The 24,853-nt window shown below is 48.3% G+C and overlaps 12 protein-coding genes across 12 annotated transcripts; 5 read left to right on the plus strand and 7 right to left on the minus strand.

The window, feature by feature from the left end:
- Positions 1–195: 195 nt before the first annotated feature.
- N7525_004290 (RCC1 domain-containing protein) lies at positions 196–1,611 on the plus strand (the record flags this gene model as incomplete). The annotated part of the gene is made up of 1 exon (XM_061212972.1): positions 196–1,611. The coding sequence occupies one exon, from the start codon at positions 196–198 to the stop codon at positions 1,609–1,611; it is 1,416 nt and encodes a 471-aa protein (XP_061069993.1).
- Positions 1,612–1,661: 50 nt separating this feature from the next.
- Positions 1,662–3,432, minus strand: N7525_004291 (uncharacterized protein; the record flags this gene model as incomplete). Its single annotated transcript, XM_061212973.1, has 7 exons — positions 1,662–1,688; positions 1,748–1,864; positions 1,926–2,515; positions 2,570–2,785; positions 2,852–2,984; positions 3,078–3,233; positions 3,319–3,432. 7 exons carry the CDS (start codon positions 3,430–3,432, stop codon positions 1,662–1,664), a joined length of 1,353 nt encoding a protein of 450 aa, XP_061069994.1.
- A 179-nt stretch (positions 3,433–3,611) lies between these two features.
- On the plus strand, positions 3,612–4,067 carry N7525_004292 (uncharacterized protein; the record flags this gene model as incomplete). The annotated part of the gene is made up of 3 exons (XM_002565929.2): positions 3,612–3,796; positions 3,853–3,962; positions 3,988–4,067. Coding segments are annotated over 3 exons (375 nt in total), but the record flags the coding sequence as incomplete, so codon positions are not given.
- Positions 4,068–5,617: 1,550 nt separating this feature from the next.
- On the plus strand, positions 5,618–7,047 carry N7525_004293 (uncharacterized protein; the record flags this gene model as incomplete). Its single annotated transcript, XM_002565928.2, has 2 exons — positions 5,618–6,332; positions 6,434–7,047. The coding sequence occupies 2 exons, from the start codon at positions 5,618–5,620 to the stop codon at positions 7,045–7,047; spliced, it is 1,329 nt and encodes a 442-aa protein (XP_002565974.2).
- A 1,392-nt stretch (positions 7,048–8,439) lies between these two features.
- Positions 8,440–10,598, plus strand: N7525_004294 (DUF3405 domain-containing protein; the record flags this gene model as incomplete). Its single annotated transcript, XM_061212974.1, has 5 exons — positions 8,440–8,609; positions 8,704–8,948; positions 9,008–9,596; positions 9,647–10,475; positions 10,536–10,598. 5 exons carry the CDS (start codon positions 8,440–8,442, stop codon positions 10,596–10,598), a joined length of 1,896 nt encoding a protein of 631 aa, XP_061069995.1.
- A 154-nt stretch (positions 10,599–10,752) lies between these two features.
- On the minus strand, positions 10,753–12,105 carry N7525_004295 (uncharacterized protein; the record flags this gene model as incomplete). The annotated part of the gene is made up of 2 exons (XM_061212975.1): positions 10,753–11,497; positions 11,555–12,105. 2 exons carry the CDS (start codon positions 12,103–12,105, stop codon positions 10,753–10,755), a joined length of 1,296 nt encoding a protein of 431 aa, XP_061069996.1.
- A 697-nt stretch (positions 12,106–12,802) lies between these two features.
- On the minus strand, positions 12,803–13,108 carry N7525_004296 (uncharacterized protein; the record flags this gene model as incomplete). The annotated part of the gene is made up of 1 exon (XM_002565925.2): positions 12,803–13,108. One exon carries the CDS (start codon positions 13,106–13,108, stop codon positions 12,803–12,805), a length of 306 nt encoding a protein of 101 aa, XP_002565971.2.
- A 254-nt stretch (positions 13,109–13,362) lies between these two features.
- Positions 13,363–15,018, minus strand: N7525_004297 (uncharacterized protein; the record flags this gene model as incomplete). The annotated part of the gene is made up of 1 exon (XM_061212976.1): positions 13,363–15,018. One exon carries the CDS (start codon positions 15,016–15,018, stop codon positions 13,363–13,365), a length of 1,656 nt encoding a protein of 551 aa, XP_061069997.1.
- Positions 15,019–17,679: 2,661 nt separating this feature from the next.
- N7525_004298 (FAD-dependent oxidoreductase) lies at positions 17,680–19,509 on the plus strand (the record flags this gene model as incomplete). The annotated part of the gene is made up of 1 exon (XM_002565924.2): positions 17,680–19,509. One exon carries the CDS (start codon positions 17,680–17,682, stop codon positions 19,507–19,509), a length of 1,830 nt encoding a protein of 609 aa, XP_002565970.2.
- A 160-nt stretch (positions 19,510–19,669) lies between these two features.
- On the minus strand, positions 19,670–21,289 carry N7525_004299 (uncharacterized protein; the record flags this gene model as incomplete). The annotated part of the gene is made up of 3 exons (XM_002565923.1): positions 19,670–20,898; positions 20,962–21,043; positions 21,104–21,289. The coding sequence occupies 3 exons, from the start codon at positions 21,287–21,289 to the stop codon at positions 19,670–19,672; spliced, it is 1,497 nt and encodes a 498-aa protein (XP_002565969.1).
- A 125-nt stretch (positions 21,290–21,414) lies between these two features.
- N7525_004300 (uncharacterized protein) lies at positions 21,415–21,657 on the minus strand (the record flags this gene model as incomplete). The annotated part of the gene is made up of 1 exon (XM_061212977.1): positions 21,415–21,657. One exon carries the CDS (start codon positions 21,655–21,657, stop codon positions 21,415–21,417), a length of 243 nt encoding a protein of 80 aa, XP_061069998.1.
- Positions 21,658–22,054: 397 nt separating this feature from the next.
- On the minus strand, positions 22,055–23,793 carry N7525_004301 (Zn(II)2Cys6 transcription factor domain-containing protein; the record flags this gene model as incomplete). Its single annotated transcript, XM_002565922.2, has 2 exons — positions 22,055–23,690; positions 23,741–23,793. The coding sequence occupies 2 exons, from the start codon at positions 23,791–23,793 to the stop codon at positions 22,055–22,057; spliced, it is 1,689 nt and encodes a 562-aa protein (XP_002565968.2).
- Positions 23,794–24,853: the final 1,060 nt, after the last annotated feature.

Raw genomic sequence — 24,853 nt, forward strand, 5'->3', positions numbered from 1 at the left:
TTCATCCAATTTACAGCTCGTAGAAGAGACTTAGATTTTGCGGCTAGCCTGAGGCAGAAATGCTGACTAACACTTTATTTTCTCCAGGGCTGGGCACGCGGGCATCGATGGAATTGATGTATATGAATCGCACACTTCGTCAAATTCGATGATTCCCCAAACATAAAATCCCAAGAAAAACAAAAGAAAAGAATTATGAGACTCTTCGCCTTCGGTTCAAACGGATCAGGCCAACTAGGCATTGGCCACGAGGAAGACGTCCCCACACCAACACAATGTCTCTTCGCACAGACAGAGACATCACAAGGACCCCAAATGACCACCATTCAAAGCACCAGCCTGGCAGATGAGTCTGGAGTCACCAGAATCGCAGCAGGTGGAAACCACACCCTCCTTCTAACAACCAGCGGCTCCATCTACGCTGCCGGCTGCAATGCAGACGGACGGTGCGGGCCGCACAGGGGAACCAAACCCCCAAAAGAGCACGAGTCCAATGACAACAGAAACATCCTGCGCTTTCGTCGAATGGTCATCTCAGATGCAGCATCCGATACAGAGGTATCAAAGTTCAAACACGTCTCCGCCACGTGGGAGGGCACGATTGCTGTAGCTTCTGTGCCGCGAAGCAGCAATGATGTCGATCATGGAGACACTCCCGACACGGAAGATCGTGTCTTTGTCTTCGGATCCTCGCCTAAAGGTGAACTGGGTCTAGGTCGGAATACCACTGCCCCCGTCCCGGGGACATGTATCCCCTCCTTCCCGCCAACGGATTTGAGAGTCACAGCACTGGCGAGCGGAATGGCTCATTCGGCTGCTGTGCTTTCGAACGGACATGTCTATGGCTGGGGCGCGGCGCGGAAAGGTCAGCTCGGGAGGGATAATCGAGATGCTAAGATTGCTTATTCTCCTGTTCGGATTCGTGTGCCTTTCTTTGCGGAGGCTGTTGCTTGCGGCAGGGAGTTTACGGTTGTTTCGGGGCGGGGGCGGTTCGTTGTCCTTGGGGATAGGGGGAATCGGTGGGGTATATTGAATATCCCGGAGAGCTTATCTTTGCGTGTGGGGGATGATGGAGATCTAGGTGGATATGGAGATCCTTTACAAGATGATTGGCAAGAGGATTGTGGAGGGTGCGGAGGTACTATTCCTAATAGCTATACTGCTATTGCGGCTAGTTGGCATGGGGTCTATGTACATGCTGCGTCTGGGCTGGGACGGATGGAACCCTCGGTATCGAATGAAACGTTACGCACCGGGCCTCGATCGGATGCACAGGCAGACTCTGATTCGGATTTTGCCGGTGGTTCCATCGTTGCCTGGGGGCGCAATGACCGAGGCCAACTTCCACCGCCGGATCTTCCGACTCCTGCTAAACTCGCTGTTGGCAGTGAACATGCCCTTGCTCTTCTGCAAGATGGCCGAGTGGCGGCGTTTGGATGGGGCGAGCATGGGAACTGTGGGCCTGATACGGATTCTCAGGGGAATGTGTCGGGTACATATAATGTGATTTCGCTCCCTGAAGCCGTAGGCGCGGATGAAAAGGTTGTCGGGGTTGGAGCGGGGTGTGCGACTAGCTGGATGATTGTGACAGGGTTGAATTTGGGATCTTAGAGCGCCGAAAGTTGCTGGCAACTGCATTGCTCCTGACAGGGGGTGTTTGCTCAGTCGAAAAGACCGTATTGGCGAACCTATCAATTACCATCAGCACACATGTATGGGAGTCTCGCAAGAACCGGAATATACATACTTGAGACAAACGCTGTGTCGGCGGAAGACCCATCTCATCGTCTGCGTCTTCGGCACGGGAACCATCATGTTTCGAGAAGGAAGGCTCCGCATCGCGAATAGATGCCCCGAATGCGTCCTGTGCGTTTGGTTAGCCACCCATCCATAACCACCAGAAGCGAAAAAGGAAAACCACATACCTGTGTTCCCGACGCATCCCAGCCAAGAATATCCTGCGGCTCCTCTTCTTCATCCATCTCATCCCACTGCCGGTCATCATCAGCAGGCACGAAAAGGCTATCGAATTCCATCGAAAGGCCAGACGCCACCGGTCGATCTGCGCTAGGTTTCTGGCTCAGATTCTCCTGCGTAGATGACCCATTAAGAGGACGGATCGATCTGCTTCTCGGTGGCGGCGGGGGCATCTGAGTACTTGGAGTCACCGATGGGCGAGTATCGCGCTGCCTGATCGCTGAGATTGGGACAGGCGCGGGCGTTTGCCGTGGGATTGTCCCGCGTGTTGACGTGGGGACGTCGTCACTATCTGCCTGGCCGCGGGTCATGATTGTGAACTCTGCGTTGACGCCTTCGAATCGGTATTCCAGTTGCAGAGGCTTGCAGGGTCGGGTGTACCGTGCTGTTACGGTAGCATTTGCCGTTTCGGCGTGCGCAACTACGGCTTTGAAATCTTTCAGGTTGATCGCGACGTGCATGTTATCTTCGACTAAGTACTCTTGGAAGTCGCGCTTGTCTGCTGCCACGGATGTGTGGACTGGGTGTTTTAGCACTTCTGTTTGGGTGTCAGTAAACCAGACCTGGAGACTCGATGGAGGACTTGACATACCCTTGCCATCGGTGATTTTTGTTGTGAAGCTTGTGAACACCGCTCTGCCGGAATCAGAGTACATGTCCAGCTGCTCGGCAGATAAGCTAAAGTGCTCAATGAGCTGTTTAAGGAACCGTGGATCAGCAGTCCACATGCTGGTAGCTTTGGATTTGTCGAAGACGGCATGCTGAACAGCCGCTGGTTCGTAGGTCAACTTGTACGACTTGATCACGCCTAGATATAGTGTCAGATATATGCAGTCTAAGCCAGCAAAGACGGTTCCATGCAAGGGTATCTTACCTAGTCCACAAATCATCTTCACTGTTAGTCTACACTCAGCCTGCTGCAGATCTTCATGCAATTCCATGTCACAGCGTTCCACGGCTGTGTCCTTGTTTCTGTCGATTCTCCCGCGGAATATGGAGAGAAGTGCCTGGATTCGATATCAGCATAGATCAAGGAAGACCATCACCCGTAAATTTCCTATAGGACCCAAATTCAAGTGGGGAAAATTCTATATACTCACTTTGTTATAGATCTGGCAGAAGAATCGTTCCAGCGAAACACTGCCACTCGTGCCATTAATGCTAGAGTTGAAAGAATATGCCTCAAAGAATACCCCCTTCTCGAACACGAAGGAGGCAAACCCCGTCTTGGTGGAATTGAGGGCACTGAGGCGGAGCTGGGGTACAGTTAGTCAGAATGTCTCATTTGCTGGCTTGGAGAATTTGCACCGAACTGATCTTCCCCAAGGTAGGATAGCTTACAAGGTCAGGCTCTGCTTCGATGGCGACTGTTTCGCTGAATTTGGAGAGGCATATTAAAGCGTCATGGAGCCGGACTAAGGCTGGCGGGCCTAGCGACAATGAGAGCGACGTCATGGCTGCGTTGGAGCTGTTTGGCCTCTTGACGGATGGCAAGTAGGTTTAAGTATAGAGTTGATCTGCATGTATCAGTTTATCTATCCCATTGAGCTCATGGCGCGCTGTTGGTTGTTCGAGGTTCGGTCGAAGAAGAAGACGCGGACAAACACACGAGATTACATAAGCTGTATATAGACCCGTCCCGGGTGAACCCACCCTGGTCACAAGGTCCATCCAAATATACTCCGTACTATATCTGCGAGGCATCGGAGGCCAGAGCTACTCACGGTGAACGTCTTCATTCTCTGTCTGCGGGAGCAGCTGCGGCACTCGAAGTACTCGACCACCGAAATGATCGAGATTTCCCCTCTACCCGTCGGGAGTAAGGCAATCCTAGCCCAAGGACGCTGATGTATCAGTGCAGACCCTTGGCTATAGCAGAATTGCACGACTACATGGGGGAGGAAGCGGGTCGCAGGTTTGGGATGCCCTTGGATATATTCACGTAGCAGGTTTATCAGGCACTAGCCGAGGGCAGAGCTTAGCCTGTAATTGGTAATATTGGGCTAGCAGACACATTTAACGGGATCATGAACAACCGTCGCACTGCCTTCGAGAAACTTGCCAAGATAATGCGTGGTGGGGAGCCCTAGGTAGGCCGCAGACCTGCTGACGATCGAGAATGTCGCGTTCTTCGATAACCCATAGACCGGCTATAAAGAATGTGAATGGAAGTATGGGGTGAGAGGCGAGGAAGGTGCGGTCCACAAGATGATTTGTTTTAAGTCACGAGAAAACGGACAAAATAAGAAAGCATAGAACATTTTATTCTGGGAAGGTGCGTCTGTTGGGTGTATAAAAACGCCCCCTAATCCCCCAATATTTCCTTTTCGGCTCTTCTCTTCGTCCACGGTTCCTCTCCGGGCAACAAATGTCAGAATAGCACAGGTGTATCGTTGTATAAATACATTGAACGACTACTCTAGGCTTTCCCCAGGTCCTCCCAGCAGCACGTGAGTAATGCTCTGGAAGAGCTCCGAGACGCGCAAATCCCTACTTACGACTCCATTGCAGCCCTTCTTTAGCCTCTGAGCACCTACCATGCACTTTCGTGACAGCCAGCATGGGCACAATAGTGAATAGCCAGAAGGCCCCGGGGGTTCTGATGCTATGACGTAAGCCTCGCATTCGGGGAAAGGATCATCCGGGAAACTATACCCAGCCCTGTGTATTCCGTACAGACTAGTGCGTACTGCGTTCATACATGTACACACATGTCCAACCTCCCCCCGCTCCTAGGCAGGGGTTCGGTTTGGAATTGCTTGTATTTATCCCGTGGCTTGGTCCCCCTTTCGCTTATTTCTCTCCGTAGTGCTTCCGATTCGCCGAGGCTCAGTCCGAAGGACTTTTTGTTCTGCTTTCCTAAAGCAATAGTGGGCCAGGGTAGTAATGGTGTGCAGAGTACAAAGTACATATGGTGTACATATTCAGAAGTAAATGTAGCTTGTAATTTTTGCCTCGGTCCAAAGGGAATTAAACTCAGAATGACAATGATAGTAGTCGGATAATTTCTTCTAAAAAGATAGTTACTGGTTAACTAGTCAACGGTGTGTGTACTCCAAGGGCGACTTGGAATATCTAGTTTAGTACAATCCTTTTAACCCACAAACCACGAGATTGGATATCCGGGAGATAAGTTGATACTAAGACTTATAATCTGGGATATGTCGAGCTATTTCCCTAGGAAATACTTTCAAACTTGTTATATCAATGTAGAGGGTCGAAAACCCGCACTCTTGAGGACCCTCTTTTGAACCACACCGTTCTTTATACACTATTTCTGCACCTACGTTTATACTGGGGATACAATGTTGTGGTTGAGAAGTATAAGCGAGAAGGGATTTTTTGATAATAGGTACATTTTGTAGCGCGATCCCATACAAAAGACACTTATTGTACTGAACTAATTCTTGTATTGGACCCCTGCGGCTCGAGCCGTCTAGTGGAGAAGCAGAGTGTATTGGGGGACCGTGTACGTGTACACTGGGGCCACCTAGTGGAGTCTACATGTATCATTTGGCCCCGGGGGCTTTTCTGGGAATAGGAAATATTTCCACATGCTTATTAACTTGTTTATAGATACGAAATACCCATGGATCACCTGCCGAGCCTGATCTTCTCACTCTTATTCTCGCCTTGCGCAATGCTTTTGAACCGGCTCCCCATTTCTGGGCTTTCAGCAGTTACCTCGGTCCAGGTGCTTCGCAATTTTCTTTTCTTTCTGCTCTTCTATGTTTTACTTATTATGGTTGCACGCAGACAATCCTCCCATGACCCGACCTCAATATTTTTCGATCCAACAAAAGCTTATGATCCTGTCTACTCGGCTATCAGACTTGAGCAGGCAGCTTCTTTTATCGATGCGGCAAACAATGATACAGAGCCGCAAGTACCAAAAGGTCCACGACAGCCTAAATTCTGCTTGGGAATTGCTACCATTGCACGAAAGGGTGCCAGATATTTCCAGGCTACTGTAGGCACATTCCTTGAGGGCCTGAGCGAGGAAGAAAGAGCGGGCATTCACTTGATTCTTTTCATCGCACATACGGATCCATCGCAGCATCCTGCGTATGCAGAGCCGTGGTTATACAAACTAGCGGACCAGGTGTTGCTATACAATGCCTCCGAAGTTGACGTTGATCATATACACTCCCTAGAAACAGATGAGGCCAAGATAGCAGGGCGTGAGAAGGCTCTTTTTGACTATGCATATCTCTTGAAGGCGTGTGCAGACATTGACACGCCATATGTCATTATGCTTGAAGACGACCTCGTGGCTTTAGACGGATGGTATCATCGCACTCAAGCTGCTTTATCCTCTGCCGAAGAACAGACTCGAGAAATGGGAGCCGCAAATTGTGAGTTTTACAGCCATTGCAGACTAGAGGAGTCCTTGACTTGAAATTCCATACCCTCGAGTTACCTTTTTTTGCTCGTACTAATAGCTATTCTTACCTAGGGCTATACCTACGTCTTTTTTATACCGAAGAATACTTTGGTTGGAACGCAGAAGAATGGCTTACCTACCTTCTATGTTCCATTCTCGTCGTCTGCCTCGTGGTTTGCGTTCTCCTGGTCTCTCGGAAATTGAACGCGCATGTCCGCTCCCTTTTACCGGATACGACGATGATTCTTTTGAGTATTATATTCACACCATTATTGATTGGGCTCTTTTCTGCCATGGGCCGAGTGACGATGCTCCCTCGAGCGAACGGCGTGCATCAAATGTCCAAATTTGGATGTTGCTCACAGGCCTTTGTCTTCCCCAAGTCACGGATACCGGAACTTGTCGCGCTATATACATCCAAGCGTATCGGATACGTCGACATGCTCACTGAGGAATATGCAAATGCGAGGAATGAGATTCGCTGGGCAGTGACGCCAAGCCTTGTACAGCATGTTGGGCGGAAGAGCTCTAAAGGTGCCAGCAATGATATTTCGTCACACGTCAAGATCAAGTCTAAGGCGGATTTGACAGTTGTAGAGAAGCTTTGGAATTTCGAGTTCGAGATGAACGATGCAGATGCTTTGCGCGCGGAACATGATGCTGTGAAAGAACGGTTGGGTTCTTAATTGTGGGTATTACCGTTTTTAGTGGCTCCTTCCTAAACAATGCCAGTTTCTGTCTCAGGATAAAGTACGAAGTAGGGTTGAATTTCCTATAAGGAGTGGCATCTCTTACATTTCAAGCAAAAAATCTTGTGTGGTTGTCTTCTATTTTGCCAAGAAATAACATCTTTCATAAGGCAGGTAGTAGTAAAAAACCGCCTGGTATCTGAATGTCGATGGAGTCTGATACAGAGCTCGGCCGAAGACCTGATACGAGAAGACAGTTGCTAGGAATTGAATTGAACTGGTCATTCTTTTTATCTTGCGGGATCACTGCTAGGGCCGGTTATCTTTCGATCGTACAGATGGCATAAGCAGTGTTATTGAGGCCGCACTAAATAGGTAAACACGGTGAATGAACGCTGGCGGTAAAAACTGAATTAGATTGATCAATCTATGATCAATAATGAATTTCTATGGGGTAGAACCTTCCCTGAACCGGTGTAATTAAATTGATGTCTCAACTAGACATCAATAAGCTAGTCCGTTTAGGTACTAGGTCTCATCGGAAAACAGGTAGGGAAAGGGGTTAAATTGGATATATGATCAGAGACATGCACCTAGGTAGTCACACCGATAATCTGTACCAAAACCCCTCCCAAGTGTCCAAACAGAGTGCATATATACCCCATACTTCGTACTAAGATAGAGAGAGTGTTCCACCTGAGCCAGGTTTGTTAAACGCGATTACTACTACTCCGTAATTTAGAGTCACTAGCACCTAACTAAGGAGTATTCTCCGAAGTAGTCCGTACGGAGTACTCCATCTGTTCCTTCGCTTGAGTCAAGGTCCGTGCTTTCCCAACACCCTGCCAACCCCCAGTTAATCTTCTTCTTTCTTACTTCGCTTTTAAAAGATGTCCTACGGTAAAGAAATTCCAGAGTTTATCGAGATACATAGCTTAGAAAAATCTGCATCTTGTTACTCTATCATAAGGATGTACACCTGTACTATATCGGGTAAGGCGCCGTTAAAGGTTGGGCACAGGGCTGGCATTTTTTTTTTTTCGCTGTGTAAATTACAGCCGTATGTACTCCGTATGGAATATGTATCTGCGGACATACAGTATCCATCTACGGGCCACGGCCTCCGGGTCCGTGCGTAACGTGGCGGATGACTAACTTTTCTACCCGCGGAACCTTCCAAGGTTCCAAGGAACTTTGGAGGCTCCCAATCTCAGCAGCCAATAGGATCTGCCCACTGTCCAGCCATGTGTTTGCGCATTCTCCTTTTCCTTTTACCACTACATACATGTCCACAGACCCGTGGACATGAGTAACGTATCACTATCAGCGACCATGAAGACAAAAGCCGTTTGAATCATTCCTTGAAACCCACATGGTCATCCCTCGAAAATGCGCCTCATTGACAACCTTGTGCTGAAATGCCGACATTTATTGCGCACTTCCCTAAAGCGCATTCTCTTTGCGGTCGCACTTGGCCTTGCATTTACAATTTTCATGCTTGTACCTCTGTCAAGAGAAGCTAATACAATACAAGGCAGTCGAACAGTCCATCCTTCAAGGTATATTGCTTAACCATGTTGTTTAACCACCTAGGCTAATACGGCTTGATACGGCAATTTTCGTCTAGTCGCTGACATGGTTGTCTCCTTGCAGTAAAAAAAATGCCTTTTTCCTAGGTTCTGGCGCTGCTGGTGATGGGGATAGCCTCGGTCAGCTTATTTTGGAAACTCCGCACGAGCCACTCTCCGTGCCTTACGATCCATATCCTGAATATAACAGCCTCGCATGGAACAATACATGGAGAGGAACTTACCAGCAGTGCGTTGGCCCAAATGGTTCAGTCCTGGATCGTAGGAATGCGGAAACAGCTATGAAAGCGTTTCGTTGGAATCAGTCAGGTATGAAATTGACAAGCCTATGGCATATTGTAGTTCAGCGAACACTGATAGCATGCTAGGTTTTCCAACACCAATTTTTGGATCATACGAGGCGTGGAACCTTGACCGGAGTGTCTGCGCCGACCGATATTCTCGGTATGCGGCGTACGGCTACGCAGATGAAGGCGAAAAAGTGCAGTGGCAGGATGTGGATTGGGCCACTTTGCAACAAGACTGCTTGCAGCGCAATGCAGACCGATATCAGCCTTCGAAAATTGGCCAAAAGACGCAGACTCTGCACAGGGAGCACGATAAAGAAACAGATGAACATCGCTGGGCCGGAGGGAGAACCGAGACAGATCGAAACAAGACCTCTGCTGTTTTCAAACCACGGACGGCGGTAGTCCTGCGCACATGGCTCGGCATGGAATACACGGAAGATGATCTCTATTATATCCGGTCGATTATAATGGAGCTATCGCTCTTATCCGGCGCAGAATACGAGGTGATCATCTTGGTTGATACGAAAGACGTTGAAGTGCCTCATCCAGCGGACAAGGCGGGCTTGGACAGTCTGAAAATCTCTCTTCCGCGGGAGCTCCAGGATCTAGCAGTGTTTTTCAACGCAGAGATACTAGAGGACTGGTATCCAAAGATCGATATTCATGAGTAAGATTTCGTCAGCTTCAGTCAAATTTCGAAACGCTAATGTTTTCCAGAGCCATACTTCAATACTTTCAGCCAATGCAGATTTTCTCACGGGTGAATCCACAATACGACTTTTTCTGGCAGTTTGAGATGGATTCACGTTATACAGGACATTTCTATAACTTTCTCCAGCAGGCAGCAGAGTTTGCAAAGCAACAGCCTCGCAAGAATCTATGGGAGCGCAACTCTTACTTCTACACCCCCGCTGTGCACGGGAGCTGGGACAATTTTATCGATCAGGTAGACCAGAGCATGACGAACCTTGACAGTATCTGGGGCCCACAACCAGCAAAAGGTATCGAGGTTGGGAATGAGGCGCCCGAGGCTCTACGCTCAGACCTGGACGATGATTCTTGGACCTGGGGCGTGGGCGAGGAAGCCGACGTGATAACCTGGCTACCTCAATTTAACCCTCGGCACACCGATTGGCCCTTCAGGACCCGGGTGTATAATTTCCGCCAAAAGCAACGGACTCCGCGCCGCGCATCCGTTGTGGCAATGTCCCGTGTCTCAGCCCGGTTGCTCCGCCTCATGCATGCGGACAAAACTGAGAAAGGTCTGGGGTTAGCATCTGAAATGTCCCCCACATCCTGGGCTCTTTATTATGGTTTGAAAGCAGTTCAGGTTCCTCAGCCCATTTACCATGCGCACGATACAAATCCCGTTGAGCTTAATCTCCGGGCTAACTCGGGCAAGCCTGGTAAAATCAGCGCTGGGTGGAATAGTATCTGGAGCTGGAACCAGCACAATGATATTCTGATGAAAATGTCATACATGTTTGGGTCGGAATTCCCCGAAAAGATCTATCGAGCCTGGCTAGGTTATGATGATTCAGAGAAGGTGAGTGGTTTTGTTGACCCCTTGACTTTCCTGGTGATATTTGCTAATAAACACGGACAGGACGGACATCGCCTTTGCTTGCCTCCGATGTTCTTACATCCGGTGAAGAATACAAAAAGATAGCTGGCTCTCATGGCACATTAACGATCTGTCCTGGTGACATTCCGGGATTTCGTACTGGCTTTCTCCTTATTCAAGTGACATAGAATTATCAATCGCAGAAGAATGGCTCTTATCTGAAATAGGAGTTCCCGAAGCGATATACAAACAATACATTTCAACCCAAATGCCAATCATCATCACTCGCAGCCACGAGCCGTTTGTGCTCAATATTCAGCTCCGAGGCATCATTCTCCTCAAACCAGAAGGCCCAGGTGCTCTGGGTATTGATTTCCAGGTTGTCGCGGCTTGATTGCAGCCCGACATGTTGTAGCTGCTGGGGCGCAAGTGCCAACCTTGTCAAGCCACTGTCGATGGCATACTCCTCAATCAAACTGTCGGTTTGGCCGCTTTTCTTTTCTTGTAGGCGGGCCACCAAAGCTGGAACTTGCTCGCGAGGGAATACTAACCCTTGGGTACAACATCCATGGCCATTCATCTCCACCACACCTTGTAGTGGGAAAAGTGAATATTTCCCAATCATGTATACCAATCCCGTAAAAGCAGGAGCTACCACCAGACATATAGCGGCGACAGTCCAATTGTTTAAGAAACCACGAGTGGAAGGCCAGTATCGCCGAACGGCTGACAAAAGAGCATATCCAGATCCAATAACCAAACCAAAAGCTAATAGCATATTTCGATACCAAAAGTCTGAGGTGGACCAGGCAAGAGATGTTTCGGTAAAGAAGAGGCGGAGATATATCCAAGATCCGCTGCGAGCCGTCGGGCCATGTGACAGTGTATAAAGGCCGTTTAGGGTTTTAACCAGCCATCCATCTGCGAAAATAACATCATCCTCAAGGACTAACATATACGGGGCACCCGTTTCGAGGCATTGGTTAAGGAGGTAGATATAGTCACTAGTAGCCTTGCGGTTAGATAAAATGTTATTATAGCGGCTCAGACTCGAAACGTACTAGACACCTTTCTCATAAAAGTTACGCTCCTCCTCTAGTTTTTGGAGATAGCGAAACTCTTCTGCGGAGACATTATAAGTCGATACCGAATCCACTACCCGTTCCAGCCATTTCTGGCCCCAGCTAGGATGTTGGGTTGGATCAGTATTTGCGAACAATACCGACAGATAAAGCGCACGGCGCTCCCGACGATCGAGATTGCTTAGCATTGATCCCACGGCCGCTGCAAAATAGTCGTCTTTGCTGCGCTTCACAGTAGCTAGCGTCGCGCATATCAAAGGTGTACCTTCGCTCAAAACAGTACGAGGATCACCCCCCGACGGCGCACTGTAAAAGGAAATGAAATGATTCGCTTCATGTTCTCGTACCAGACTATACTTCCATTCGAAAACATTGCGGATATCGAAGAAAGCGGAGTGAGGATCGCGCCAGAAGTGAATTCGACAGAGTTGAAATGTGAGCAGGTACACAAAACCTGCCACTAAAAGAACCTTTGCGGCTGGTTCTTTGAGCAGACGCTGTATCTGCAACCAAGGGCGGCTGATTCTCATGTCCGCAAAATAATAACCAGAAGAAGAATACAGCAGGTTCCAAGGGCAGAAGAACCTCGGAAATTTTCAGATGGGGGCCGTAAGCCGCATGGGGCTAAAAGTAGGTTTTATATTTCCACGGCACCGATACCAATCAACCATGGAATACCATTAGGGCTGTCCCGCGATCTTACGTCTGAAAATTACATGTACAGTCAGGGGAGAAATACATGTACAATACGCATGCCAAGAGTACGGAGTACATCTATGGCACCCGATTCCTGCACATGTGCTCATTGTTGATAATCCGTGGCGCTTGGTGCATAATGTTGAAGGATGGAAAGGGTAAGAATCACTGGAGATAGGCTGTAACATCTAAGACTACGTTCCTAGATCACTCCGCAGGTATTAGATAGAGAGGTAAATGCATGTTGTATAACATGAGCCCATCTCAAAAGGCTTCTTGAACGGTCCGAATCTCGAGTTGCAAGAATACATGGATTTCAATATGCGGAGTCCCAATTTAGGCTTCTATATACAACAAGTTGGGATAAAGTGGCAGATTATAATGAATGAGAAAAAGAAAAGGAAATGTCGTGAAGCTTCGTCAAAAGGGGGTATATTTCTTGTGTGGTAGCGATGACATACAGTACCAAATCGGGGTTAAATCTGGGTATCACCTGGGCAGATGTGTCGGATCCCACTATCCGACACCATTTCATGTAGCGGGGCGTCCCTCCGTCTCATCTCGTGCACTTTCTTCCGTAGCATTCGTATTGGTACCAGGCCTTCGATCCAAGCCACGATCTTGTTCCTGACCCCGCTGGGGCAAGGGCTGGGGAAACTGCGTTTCCAGAAACCGTCGTCTGCGTCTTCCGGTTCGAAGAGCATGCAGAAAATTAACCCCAACCTGGGCAAAGAAAATCACCAGGAAGGCGCCAATCACAAATCCTTGAGAGACGTACGTGTCATCTTTCGGCTCTCGTTGGCCAATTTCGCGGGTTTGATCAGGTTCGTTGGGCATATGCGAGCTAATACTGGGCAACGAAAGACCGGGGCCACCAAATGAGACCGATATCGAGAAAGAAAACGGCGTCAACGAAGTGAATACATTCGGCGATATCGAGGTGAATGCCCCTGACAAGGGCCTCAGTAATAGAGGGATGACGCAGAAGACAAGGAGAGGGACGGATAGTCATAAGACAGAGTGAAGTGATGAGCGAGTAGACCTAATCGAAATGTCAGAATAGTATCAAACTCACAGAAAATAGGTTGAACTTACCAGTCTCGAGCTTCGAGTTGTCTCGCCCATTTTGCCGAGATCTTCAGTCTCTCTCGAACACTTGTGGCAGCGAGTATAGGATATTTTTCTTCTTCGGAGATGGGCAAAATGCTTGCAAACCACCATGGGAAGAGCGCTGCATCTGTGGGGATGGGTCCATAAGCTAACATAACGCGTGGGTGTAGCCAAGGAGCCCCAGATATGCGCTGATTGCTGATGAACTCTCTTGCCAAGAGGAGTAACTGTTGCGTTGACATTGAGTCTAATGGGGGATCAGATTCATTCTCTTCTGGCAGGGCATTTACACCGTCCGTTGAGGTTTCCATCGACTCGAGCCGCTCCTCCTCTGCGAGCGAGACATCATCTACGCGCTCTGTTCTGGCAACAAAATAGCCATCCCGCATTCCCGAGTCGAGTATCCTGAACCGCGACACGCCTGTAGCCACCACAAGGCTGCGGCCATCAGGAAGCAACTCATATCGCTCGATCATCAATAGGGTTCCGTATTGTACGAATGGTACGTCTTCCCGCTGACCTGGCAGTGCCCGGCGTTGCCGGTTGTGCATGACCATACCAAACTTTCCATTTCCACTTGCGAGAACACGGCGAATCATAAGTCGGTACCTGGGCTCGAAGACATGGAGGAAAGTCGGCATTGTCGGGAATGACAGGGTGCACACGAAAAGTGGCAAGTTCTTCTCGTAACCAGGGCCTGTTTCATCCTGGGCGCTGGTCTCCCGCCTGAGTGAGATTTGGTCGGGGAAAAGGTAGTCAACCAGCCGCGTCACAGTCTGATTTACGGGTTGTGATTGTAGATCATTTGGCATTCCTAGCTTTCGGCGACAAATGGGGCACAGATCGGTATGGTCTAGAACCCGCGCGACACATTTTCGGCAGAAGGTGTGGCCACAAGGCGTGGTCATCGGATCCAAGACGAGAGAATAGCAAACCTGGCAGTCTAACTCGGCGCGGAGACTGTCTCGCAGTGTTTGAAAGTGAATGAGATCCTGCGATTCAATGCTTCCGGCTGGGGTAGTAGAATCTCCATAGATAACTTCACATGCATCAGAGGGGAACCGGCCTTCCAGTGCCAGATTATAGAGTCCCCCCAGCCACCCATGTCGCTGCAACTGTGCACTTCTATTTTGATTCCGCCCGTCGGTTTTCCATCGCAGTAATGGCCCGTCATCCCGAGACAAATCTTGAGGTACGTTGTTTGCCTTGTTTGCCTCTGACCCCAGTATTTCCCCGAAAAGACCAACCAATTTCCCAAGCAGCACATCAGCGCCGCAGTCTCCAACACAATGGTCCCCAACACACGCCTTACTTCCTTTCCAAAAGCATGTAAATTCCTGGTCCCTCCCCTCTGCCACGGGGTAAGTAATACCCGTGCGCAGCCGAAGGGCAGGTAAGCATTCCCGACAGATTGAATTCCCGCATGGTAGGCGGAGCGGACTTCGCAAGGGGCGGGAGCATTGTTGGCATTGAATTAACTGGATGACCAGATGAGGCAGCTCTGCTGTATCGCTAGGTGTATGCTCCTCCGAGCTCGAGACATCTGAGTTTGAGACCTTGGGACTCTCCATTATGGTCGGGATGCAATCAGCGTCGGTCGGGTGTGTCGAGGACAGGGACTCGGCTGCATCTTCCATTACACTATAGTCCGTATAAAATGCGGTAAGTAAGAGGGAAAGGGAAAATAATGAAGCTGGAGTATCCGCTGCGGACAGGTGCGGGTCAACTTTAGATAATCAGATCAGTGACCATCCATGGATCCCGAGGTCCGGTGTCACAGCACATAGATTCCCTTAGGAAACCGAGATGTATATCTCTCAGCTTCACTCTTGTATACTATTTTCGAAGGGAACGTGTATTTAATTCCACCAACTTTGTTAGAGTGCTTGCCGAACACTCTTATTTCCCAGCTTTTACAAAGCTGGATATTCGGCAGAAATCATTTCTTCTTGTTCAATGATTTCACTCGATAGGACGACAGCAAACACCGCTCCAGTATATAATCTAAGAGATCTCAGAGGTACATGGGGCATTTGTGCTTGACATACGGTTAGCGACGAAGGCCATTGTGTCAAACTCACGATTACAGATGAACTAACAATTTTGTCTTCCTAGCGTTCTCGGGATGGGTCTGTTTCACGATCCGAGATTTGTCACATTCTGGGATTTCTGGAATTTAGGTACCTCTTATACGGCGCACTCATACAAAAGGTATATAGGCATGATATTTCAACAATCTAGATTTTTATTACTCACGAGATAGGTAAAGGAAGATAGGAGCTTAGATATATAATATAGGCCTAGTTTAATTGGTTTAGCAGTAAGATTATAGATTAATATCTAGTTACTTAAGAGAAATAAGGATCAATCCAAAAAAATAAGTCTCCTTTAGCACACTATGTTGTAGTAGCTAACGACTTTTTCTCTACACTTAATATTTCTATCTAGTTAGATATATAAAATGGATTTTATATAAGATATATATATGCTTATATTTTTCCTCACTATGTGGAGGGTGAAGAAAATCTATATTGTTAAAATATTATGTCTATATACCTTTTGTATGAGTGCGCCGTATAAAAGGTACTAATTCCAGAAATCCCAGAATGTGACAAATCTCGGATCGTGAAACAGACCCATCCCGAGAACGCTAGGAAGACAATTGTTAATCAGGGAAGACATTCTCTTTTATAGAGTACTAAAAGCCTGGAATTGCTATTTCAACGGCATACCTACTTACCTAGGTACTTAGATACCTAATGTTAGAAAGAGCATTAATAATCAGTCGTGTGGTCTAATGGTTATGATTTCTCGTTCACAGTGTTGTGAGCTTGCTTGATTATTCAATCCGAGAAGGTTCCCGGTTCGATCCCGGGCACGACTAATCTTTTTAGCACGTACTTTAACTAGCTGCTAGTTATAACTTTAGTTATCTGTTCTATAAACGAAAATTTTGTATCTATCAAACACACACTAACTATAGCTCACCTCCTAAGAAGAATAAGAGCAAATAAATAAGAAAAAGTATAACTATAACCTGATTTTAGATCGTAACACTATTTCCTATCTATATTTTAGTCTTTCGTATAAAATTTTGGTTAGTTAATAAACAGACGACGTACTAACTAGTTAGTAGTAAGTACGTGCTAAAAAAAATTAGTCGTGCCCGGGATCGAACCGGGAACCTTCTCGGATTGAATAATCAAGCAAGCTCACAACACTGTGAACGAGAAATCATAACCATTAGACCACACGACTGATTATTAATCTTTTATTTCCGCTAAAAGATTTATCATAAATCTCAAAGCTCAAAGGGTGATAGTTTTGCAACGGACTGCATATCATAAATTGAAGATTCTTTACTACTACCGTAAGGAAGAGATATGGTGGATCAAGATCTCCTTAATCTATTTCAAGATGGAAATATATATATATGCGTAGTCGTGTGGTCTAATGGTTATGATTTCTCGTTCACAGTGTTGTGAGCTTGCTTGATTATTCAATCCGAGAAGGTTCCCGGTTCGATCCCGGGCACGACTAATTTTTTTGTCTTATTGGAATGTACGTTACGTTACGTAACGTAAAGTCTACCTAGGTACCTATGTAGGTATGTAGCCTCATCTGTCTCCATTATTCTGTCGTACTACTTCGTCACTACTTCGTCCTCTATATTTCTTAGTCCGTATTCCATGGGCTTCTTCTTTCTGACCCGTAAAGGACCATGGTATGATTTATTGAGCTATGCTGCAATTTTTCTAACACGTTCTTAATTCCTATATCGGTGGCAAAGAAACTCGCAGTAAACTCGGATATTTTGACAATCTAGGGCACGATGCTTTCAGCAACGAGAATTAGTGGTAAGCCGAAGGCCCAGGCCAAAGTCTTTGGGCATCGGCCGGGTATCTTTCGCTGCGGTCCTCCCAGCCATTAACTCACTGGCTTGGTTGTATTCGTGTCCGCTAGTTTCACTCCGTTGGAGGCCTGGTGAGATTCTTCGACGCACCATGACGTCACCCAGAACCCCCAATTGCCATTTCGTATATAAACTTGCTTGATCTCCATACAACCTACGAACCAATTCTGTAATAAATTGTTAATACTATGCTAGTGATGGCGAATCATATCAGAGATTGCCCAGGGTCCCAATTAGCATAGTTTGCAATGCCAATGCCAATGACCGTTTTCTACGTCATCAAACATGTCTACTAGAAAGACACAAGCATGAATGAGCAATAAAGATATGAGTGGTGGCAGATGAAGCTCAAATTTTGCAAAGGATATTCATCGTTACAGAGCTCATGCTGTGCATTTTAAGCTCTCAAACACGCTTACTGGGGCCTAGTTTGAAGAGGAAGGTCACATATGTTGCTCCTCTCTCGGCTCTCCATTCAATCGCAAATCTGAGTGCTGCGCGACCGAAAGCCCACCCGACGCTCGACCATTTGAAGCAGTTCCCGGCACCCAATCGCCCGTTCAATATTAGGTCAGCGGCTGCTGCTATGTCGCCAGTCACCCAATTTCTCAACACCTCCGGTGAGGCAGATCCGGTGTGGGTTCACCAAGTCCCATACTCCAAACACCCTGAGTTTTCGCCCCTCAAAGAAAACATTGAAACCGATGTCTGCATCGTCGGCGGCGGAATCGCTGGAGTCTCCATTGCTTACGAACTCGTCAACCGCGGGTTCAATGTCACACTGCTCGAAGCAAGAAAAGTACTTTCTGGAGAGTCTGGACGTACCAGCGGCCATTTGGCCAACGCTCTAGATGACGGCTACACCGAAATAGCCAAGAAGCACGGCAAGGAAAATGCGCGGATCGCCGCGGAAAGCCATACCTGGGCCTTGAACCGAGTGGGAGAAATAGCTAGGAACCTCAACATCGAATGTGAATTCCGCTACCTCCCAGGGTACGAAATTTCCCAATACAATGTGAACCATCCGGGTTATCAAAAGGAGATCGATTCATTGAGGGAGGAGGTCAAAATGGCAAAGGATCTTGGTCTATCAGTGAGCTTCCACGATGACTTGCAAGTCCAGGGTTGGGACAGCGGCCCGGACCAGCGAGGCGGTGCTGTTTTTGAAAATCAAGCAACTTTCCACCCAACAAAGTACCTCGTCGGAGTTCTCGAGTGGCTGAGAAAGCAGCCCAACTTCAACTGTTTCACCGATACCCGAGCCGTGTCACTCACCGAAGAAGGATTCGAGGTCTTGGGTTTCGGGAAGGAACGAGTCACTATCCAAACAGAGAATGGTCAAAAAGTCACCGCGAATCAAGCCGTCCAGGCAACATGTGTTCCTTTGCAGAAGCTCGCTGTCATTGCCCAGATGGAATACAACCGCACCTACTGCATCGCAATCCGCGTCCCTAAAGGATATGTCCAGGACTGTCTACTTTACGATCAGGCCGAGCAGTACAAGTATGTCCGTCTTACCGAGTGTGACGATAAGGACGATTACCTCGTCGTTGGCGGCTGCGACCACAAGGTCGGCCAAGAAGATACCGGCGGTCGATTCGCGGAGTTGGAGCAGTGGGTACGTGCCCGATTCACTAGAGCAGGGTCTGTGGACTACAAATGGAGCGGCCAGATATTCGAGCCTGTGGATTACATGGCGTACATCGGAAAAAACCAAGGCACGAAACACTCGTACATTGTCACTGGTGATAGCGGCAATGGACTCACGCACGGTGTTCTGGCTGGAAAGCTTATCGCCGACGAAATCGGAGGGTTTAAGAATCCGTGGAGTCAACTTTACGACCCCCGTCGCATGGCCAGCTTGGCAAAGTCGCTTCCATCGATGCTCAGCCATGATCTTGAGATAAATACGCAGTACAAGCGCTTTCTACAAACTGATATCACGGATATTGAAGATCTGGTGCCCGGCACAGGCGGGGTCTTGAATAAAGGCTTTTCGCAGCCGATCGCGGTCTACAAAGACGAAGATGGAGAGGTACACGAGAGCAGTGCGCTTTGTCCTCACATGAAGGGTGTTGTTTGTTGGAATAATACCGAGAAGAGCTGGGACTGTCCTGTCCATGGGAGTCGGTTCAGCAAGGATGGAGTTTGTGTTGAGGGACCAGCTAATGCTAACTTGGAGCCTTTGAAGAAGAGGAAGCAACAACCAGTCTAAGGGGTCGCCTAGGAGAGGTTCAAGTTGTATCCAGATTTACGTGGAGCCGTTATTGAAGAAAAAATGCGATATTCAGGCAGTCGAGCCCAAAATCCATTAGTAAATGCACATACTGGTATAGTCACATTTGGCTGCAAGGTGAGAAGAATCTGTCCATCTACTAAACCCACGCGGTCTCAACGTCCCAAGACCCATCACTTCTACTGCCCGCCAACATGCTTTCTGTACGATGCAAAAACTGACCGAAGCCTCGCGCACCTACGACTCCTCCATCTTCTCGGTCCCAAACCACTTGTCCACGAAGAACAGTATAGCGCGGCCATTGCTTTACCTTGTGTCCCTCGAACGGGGTGTAGTCAACGTCGTGATGAAGGATGTCGTTGGTGATAGCTATGTCAAGACTCCCGTCGGGGTACCAGATGACAAAGTCGGCATCACTGACCCCTGGCATAAGAGCCCCCTTTCTCGGGTACATGCCATACAGTTTCGCCGGGTTGGTCGATGTCAGTTCCACGTATCTTTGTATCTTAAGTCGATCGGCCGAAAGGACCAACGGCATTCGAGTCTCGACACCGGAGAAACCGTTCGGGATTAGGTGGAACTGCCCGTCGGGGCGTTCTGCGGTCACGCTCGATCCCTTGCCAGACGTCGAGTCGTTGAAGTTAAATGGGCTATGGTCGGACGAGAGAATGGTAAATGTTCCGTCCTCAAGACCGGCCCAGATAGCCTCATGGTCGGATTTGTTGCGCAGCGGCGGACTGCAAACACACTTTGCACCCTCGAGCCCAGGCCGATCCAGGTTCTCGCTGCTGAGAAACAGATATTGAGGACATGTCTCGGCGTAAATTGGAAGCCCTTTTGTCTGGGCTCGTCGAATGTTATCGACGGCTCGAGGATTAGAGACATGTACGATTAAGATCGGAGTATCAATAAACTCAGCAAGACAGATTGCACGGTAGCTTGCCTCAATCTCGGCGATGGCCGGGTGAGAATCCGTATGGTACTTTGGTGCATATAGTTGGCGTTCATGCAGTTTCTTGGTCATCCACGCAATCACAGAGTCGTTCTCGGCGTGCACCAGAGTCGTGACCCTGTGTAGACGGGCTTGGAACAAGACATCCAAGAATTGCTCGTCGTTGAGGCGCAAAGCTTCGTAGGTCATGTATATCTTGACGGACGAGATGCCCATTTCTCGGAAGGCTGGAAATTCCGCAAGCGTCTTTGCGCATGGGTTGGAGATGATGAGATGGAACGAGTAGTCGCTGTAGCATTGGCTGTGGGCACGTTCGTGAGCGCAAGCTAGAGTCGAGAGAACACTGTCTTCATGCTTCCGCTGAGGTGCAAAGGCTACAATGGTGGTTGTACCTCCCGCAATCGCGGCGCGGGTGCCTAGGAGGGTTAGTCAATTTAGTGAACGGGTTAATTGCCAGATCTGCAGTCTAGGAGACTAACCGGACTCGAAGCTGTCTGCAGTGGAGCCGAGTCCAAATAGAGGCGGCTCCTGAAGGTGAACATGGGCATCGATTCCTCCTGGCTTGGGGAAGGTCAGCACATGGCGATAGTTCACTCGGACAGAGGTGGGAAAGAGACTAACCGTAACCAGTGCTCCCTTTGCGTCAATGACTTTTTTGGCCTTCAAGCCAGCGAACGATCCTTGCGGGACAATTGAGTGAACTTTCTCGTCTTTGACGCCAATGTCACATTGCATAACGTCTTCAACAGTGGCCAAAGTACAGTTTAGCACAATGAGATCCAGGTCAAGCTTCAATTGTTCGGACATATTGAAGATAAATAATGCAGGAGCTTCGTGTCAAATGAAACCCGATACATTTCGGAGTATCATTGTTAAGAGGGGTTCCACTCTATAACCGTTATCGAAAAGGCGGGGCATCGGCGAACAATGCGCTAGTCTTTGTGGGTAGCATCCAAGATCCGGTCTTTATCAGCTTCGGTAGGCTTTTTCGGCCTGCCAGATCGCGGCTTTGACACGCCATCTCGTCGCTCTTTCTCCTTTTTTACGGTGTATCGGATTGTAGAGAGCGCAATGTCGGGATAGCGGGTATGAATGCGCTTATACCCCCACCCAATGGCATGGAGTTCACATATACGCTCACGTATAGCAGGTGTAAGCTCTTTGGACCGCGCCATATCGAGAGAGATGTGGTAGAAGGGGTATAGAAAGTAAAAAGTAGCCTCGAAGCTGTATAAAGAGATAAACCCTGAGTTTTTGACGGAAAGGCAGTTTCGCGTGCTATTTTAGCGTGGCTCTATACTACGCGTTTTAGGTAGGCGGTATAAATATACAGGCGGTGAGGTAGGTGGGGCCATAGGGCAACTATTTATGTCCGACAGTACATTGAGAGGGCTCTTTGCATATTCACATATTCACTTACTATTCTAAGGAAGCTAATTGAAAAGTTATCCTTGGTAAAGAGTAAATTGAACCTATTCCAATGGTTCTCCTCTTATTATTGAGAGACATCGATGGTGAAAGTCGCTGATATTATACACATAATCACGAGACATGAGAGACGTGAAAGATCATTCATAAGCTGGGTTCTAACGGTATGCATTGAAAGATCGGCTGCCAAGTGCTGCTTTCCTTGTCGTATTGGTTTCTTGAGAATCCCAGATATAGTTGGTTCGGACCATGTGGAAACGGTGCAATATCTTCCTCGGTGATCCACGGAGGTTGCCACTCATTCGGCCTGAAGATACTATAGTCATGTATACGAGCCTCTTCAGGGATAAGTGCTGCTGCTTGTGACCCGGTTGCCTCAAGCGTAAGCGTCATTACATCGTTGTTATCGAGAACTTCATGAGAAAGCGATGCTGTATTCTCTTGCCTCAGAGCAAGGCCATAGCCCTCCTCCAGCTTCATCAACGCTTCTGACAAAAGAGCCACGGGGGCGCATTTGAAAAACCCTTGTATTGGAGGCGCTAGCCGCAATAGATCCAAGGCCCTTCGACGCAAGTTTGCGTCACGACATCTCAACACAGTCATGGCGAGAGGGACACCCACGCCCATCTCAAAGGTGAACGGAGGCTGGGCCCCATTTGAACCGGCTGAGGCGTCGAGAATCAACCTAGACTGCTCAACGATGGTAACAAAGTCTGCGAAATGGACATCGAAAACAGTTTCCTGTTGCCTTAAGCATCCTGTCACATAAACCAAAGCAGCAGCATGATATGCGAGCAGGATAGGCTCTGGGTATACGGGGACAGTAGGTACGGGGCCGCTGCTTTGACAAAGATTGGTGTATGCCCGATGCCACTCAGTGAGACGAGCTCGGAGTGCTTCTTTTTTCGCGACCATTTCTGGGCTTACAGCGGACGCACTACCAACTGCCCTGAGGTGTAAGTTCGCCTCGCGCTCAAAGAGGATAACTTCCGCGGCTAGGGCGGACATAACGGTTCTTGCGGAATCGACAGATGCGAAGCCAACGCTCGTATCTGTTTCTACAAATGCGAGAATTTCAATAGGAAACTCAGTCCCCGAAATGGTCAGGGAACTCGTGCCCAGTCGTAGAAATAAGGGAACAATGCTGCGTTCCAACAGAACAGCCTTACTGCTAGATACTCCTCCATGGCCGATTTGGGCACGGAGACCAAGTATTAAAGCGATACCCTGTCGGTAGAGCTCCAAGGCCTGTTCCATATGTCCTTGAATCGTCTCCACGCAGATAAATAATGCGCAGCTGATGAGCGAAATGTATGGATCTGCATTTCCTCGCTGAATCTGCGAAGAAACGCTAGATATTGATCGCGAATACCATGTCAATGCATCCTGCTGGGCATTGCTAAGCAGACACGCTTTATTTCGGCGATCTCTCAAAAAATGAAAGTGCACGAACTGCGTCGGATTTTCGTACAATGTGCTAATTGCAATCATTGCATCCCACACAGCGGGCTCACTGCGGCAGATCTGCGGAACAACCCCTGTCCAGAAATCTACGTTCATTCCACCTGCGAGATGCTGGGACACATGTTGGAAGTAGTATTCAAATGCGCGACGTTCACGCCGTCCTGCATTTTGAGACGACGGTGCGTGCCCTGGCGCTAAAGCAAATGGCGAGGCAGCCAATAGAGACGCCCCTCTGTCCTCATATCCACATTTCCGTCCTGTAGTAGAGCAGCGAAGGCAACTCGGCTTTTCCTCGTCACATTTGACTCTGCGGATTCTGGTGGGCGGTCAGAGTTAGACTCTGAAAGTGACAGCGGAAAGTCTTACTTGCAGGTTTTGCACCCGGATCGAGATTTGACAGCCCCTATTCGGCGGGTCATACCTGAAACTTAGAAGTAGATAGGTTCATGAAGGCATGGAGCTCCCGGGGGTGAATGTGGTTATTACAACATAAGTAATCACCCCGTGACCCGCATGACTTTGACCGCCCTCATAAAGCGACGGCCATCGGGACCTACATATCATAACATGAGACAATGTAGCCGCCTTGACAGGTCCACTGCATCTGTAGACAGGTTAAGCAGTGCTGCAGGCAGCTCCTAACACTAGCCAAACTTTCAAGGGTGTTAGATCCTTCCACGAAATCTATTGCAACGAAATATCATGACACAGAAGGCTTGAAAGGGGGAGCAAAGGGCGTGTAGAGCGTGACTAGTCTGAAATTTTTGCCTCTTGAGGTGAACTGACTGTGGGGTGGGTGTGTCCATACCGGTGCGAAGCGACCTGCAATCATGTCCATCACTTCGTGTTCGTAAAGTCCATGTAGATCATTAAAGGCCCAAGCTACCTTCCTTGCCTAAACGAGTCAGATGAGGACTTCCCTTTGGCAGCTAGGCATTGCGCTAGAATTTTATATCGATCAGTCCAGAGTATTGACAATTCTATACTTCGACTGTTTGCATAGACTCAAATTTCCCCACCAATATGTTGATGCGTCAGTCAGCCTTCTCTCGCTCTTTTTACTGGGCGCAGTAGCTGACACGAAGTGGTACTTCTGCTCGACTGCTTCCTATCTCTCCCCGGAAGCCCCGACCCATTCCTGTGGTGAGAAATGCGGTGTCAGTACTACCACAACATCAAATGCTAGAGGTCAGACCATGCGATGAACGACTGCTTTAAGAACTGTTGTGAAGAGGGAACATGGTGGCTACTCATTACGACTGTGACAACGTTCTTTCCGGGTGCTATTGAGCATGCCATGCAGGATAACCTGGAGAACTGCGTGTGGATATCATCCGGGCACGATTAGAGTCTTACTCGACAACAGATCCATATACAATGCTGTTACTCGGACTAATTTGAGACATTTAGGTATTTGTAGAAGTCATAGATTGAACATGCGTAAATCGTCGCTCAGAGTACAAAAAGCCAAACACCCAA

This window comes from Penicillium rubens (genome assembly GCF_028828025.1).
Source record: "Penicillium rubens strain IBT 27055 chromosome Unknown utg000002l_segment0_segment0, whole genome shotgun sequence".
Lineage (NCBI taxonomy): Eukaryota > Fungi > Ascomycota > Eurotiomycetes > Eurotiales > Aspergillaceae > Penicillium > Penicillium rubens.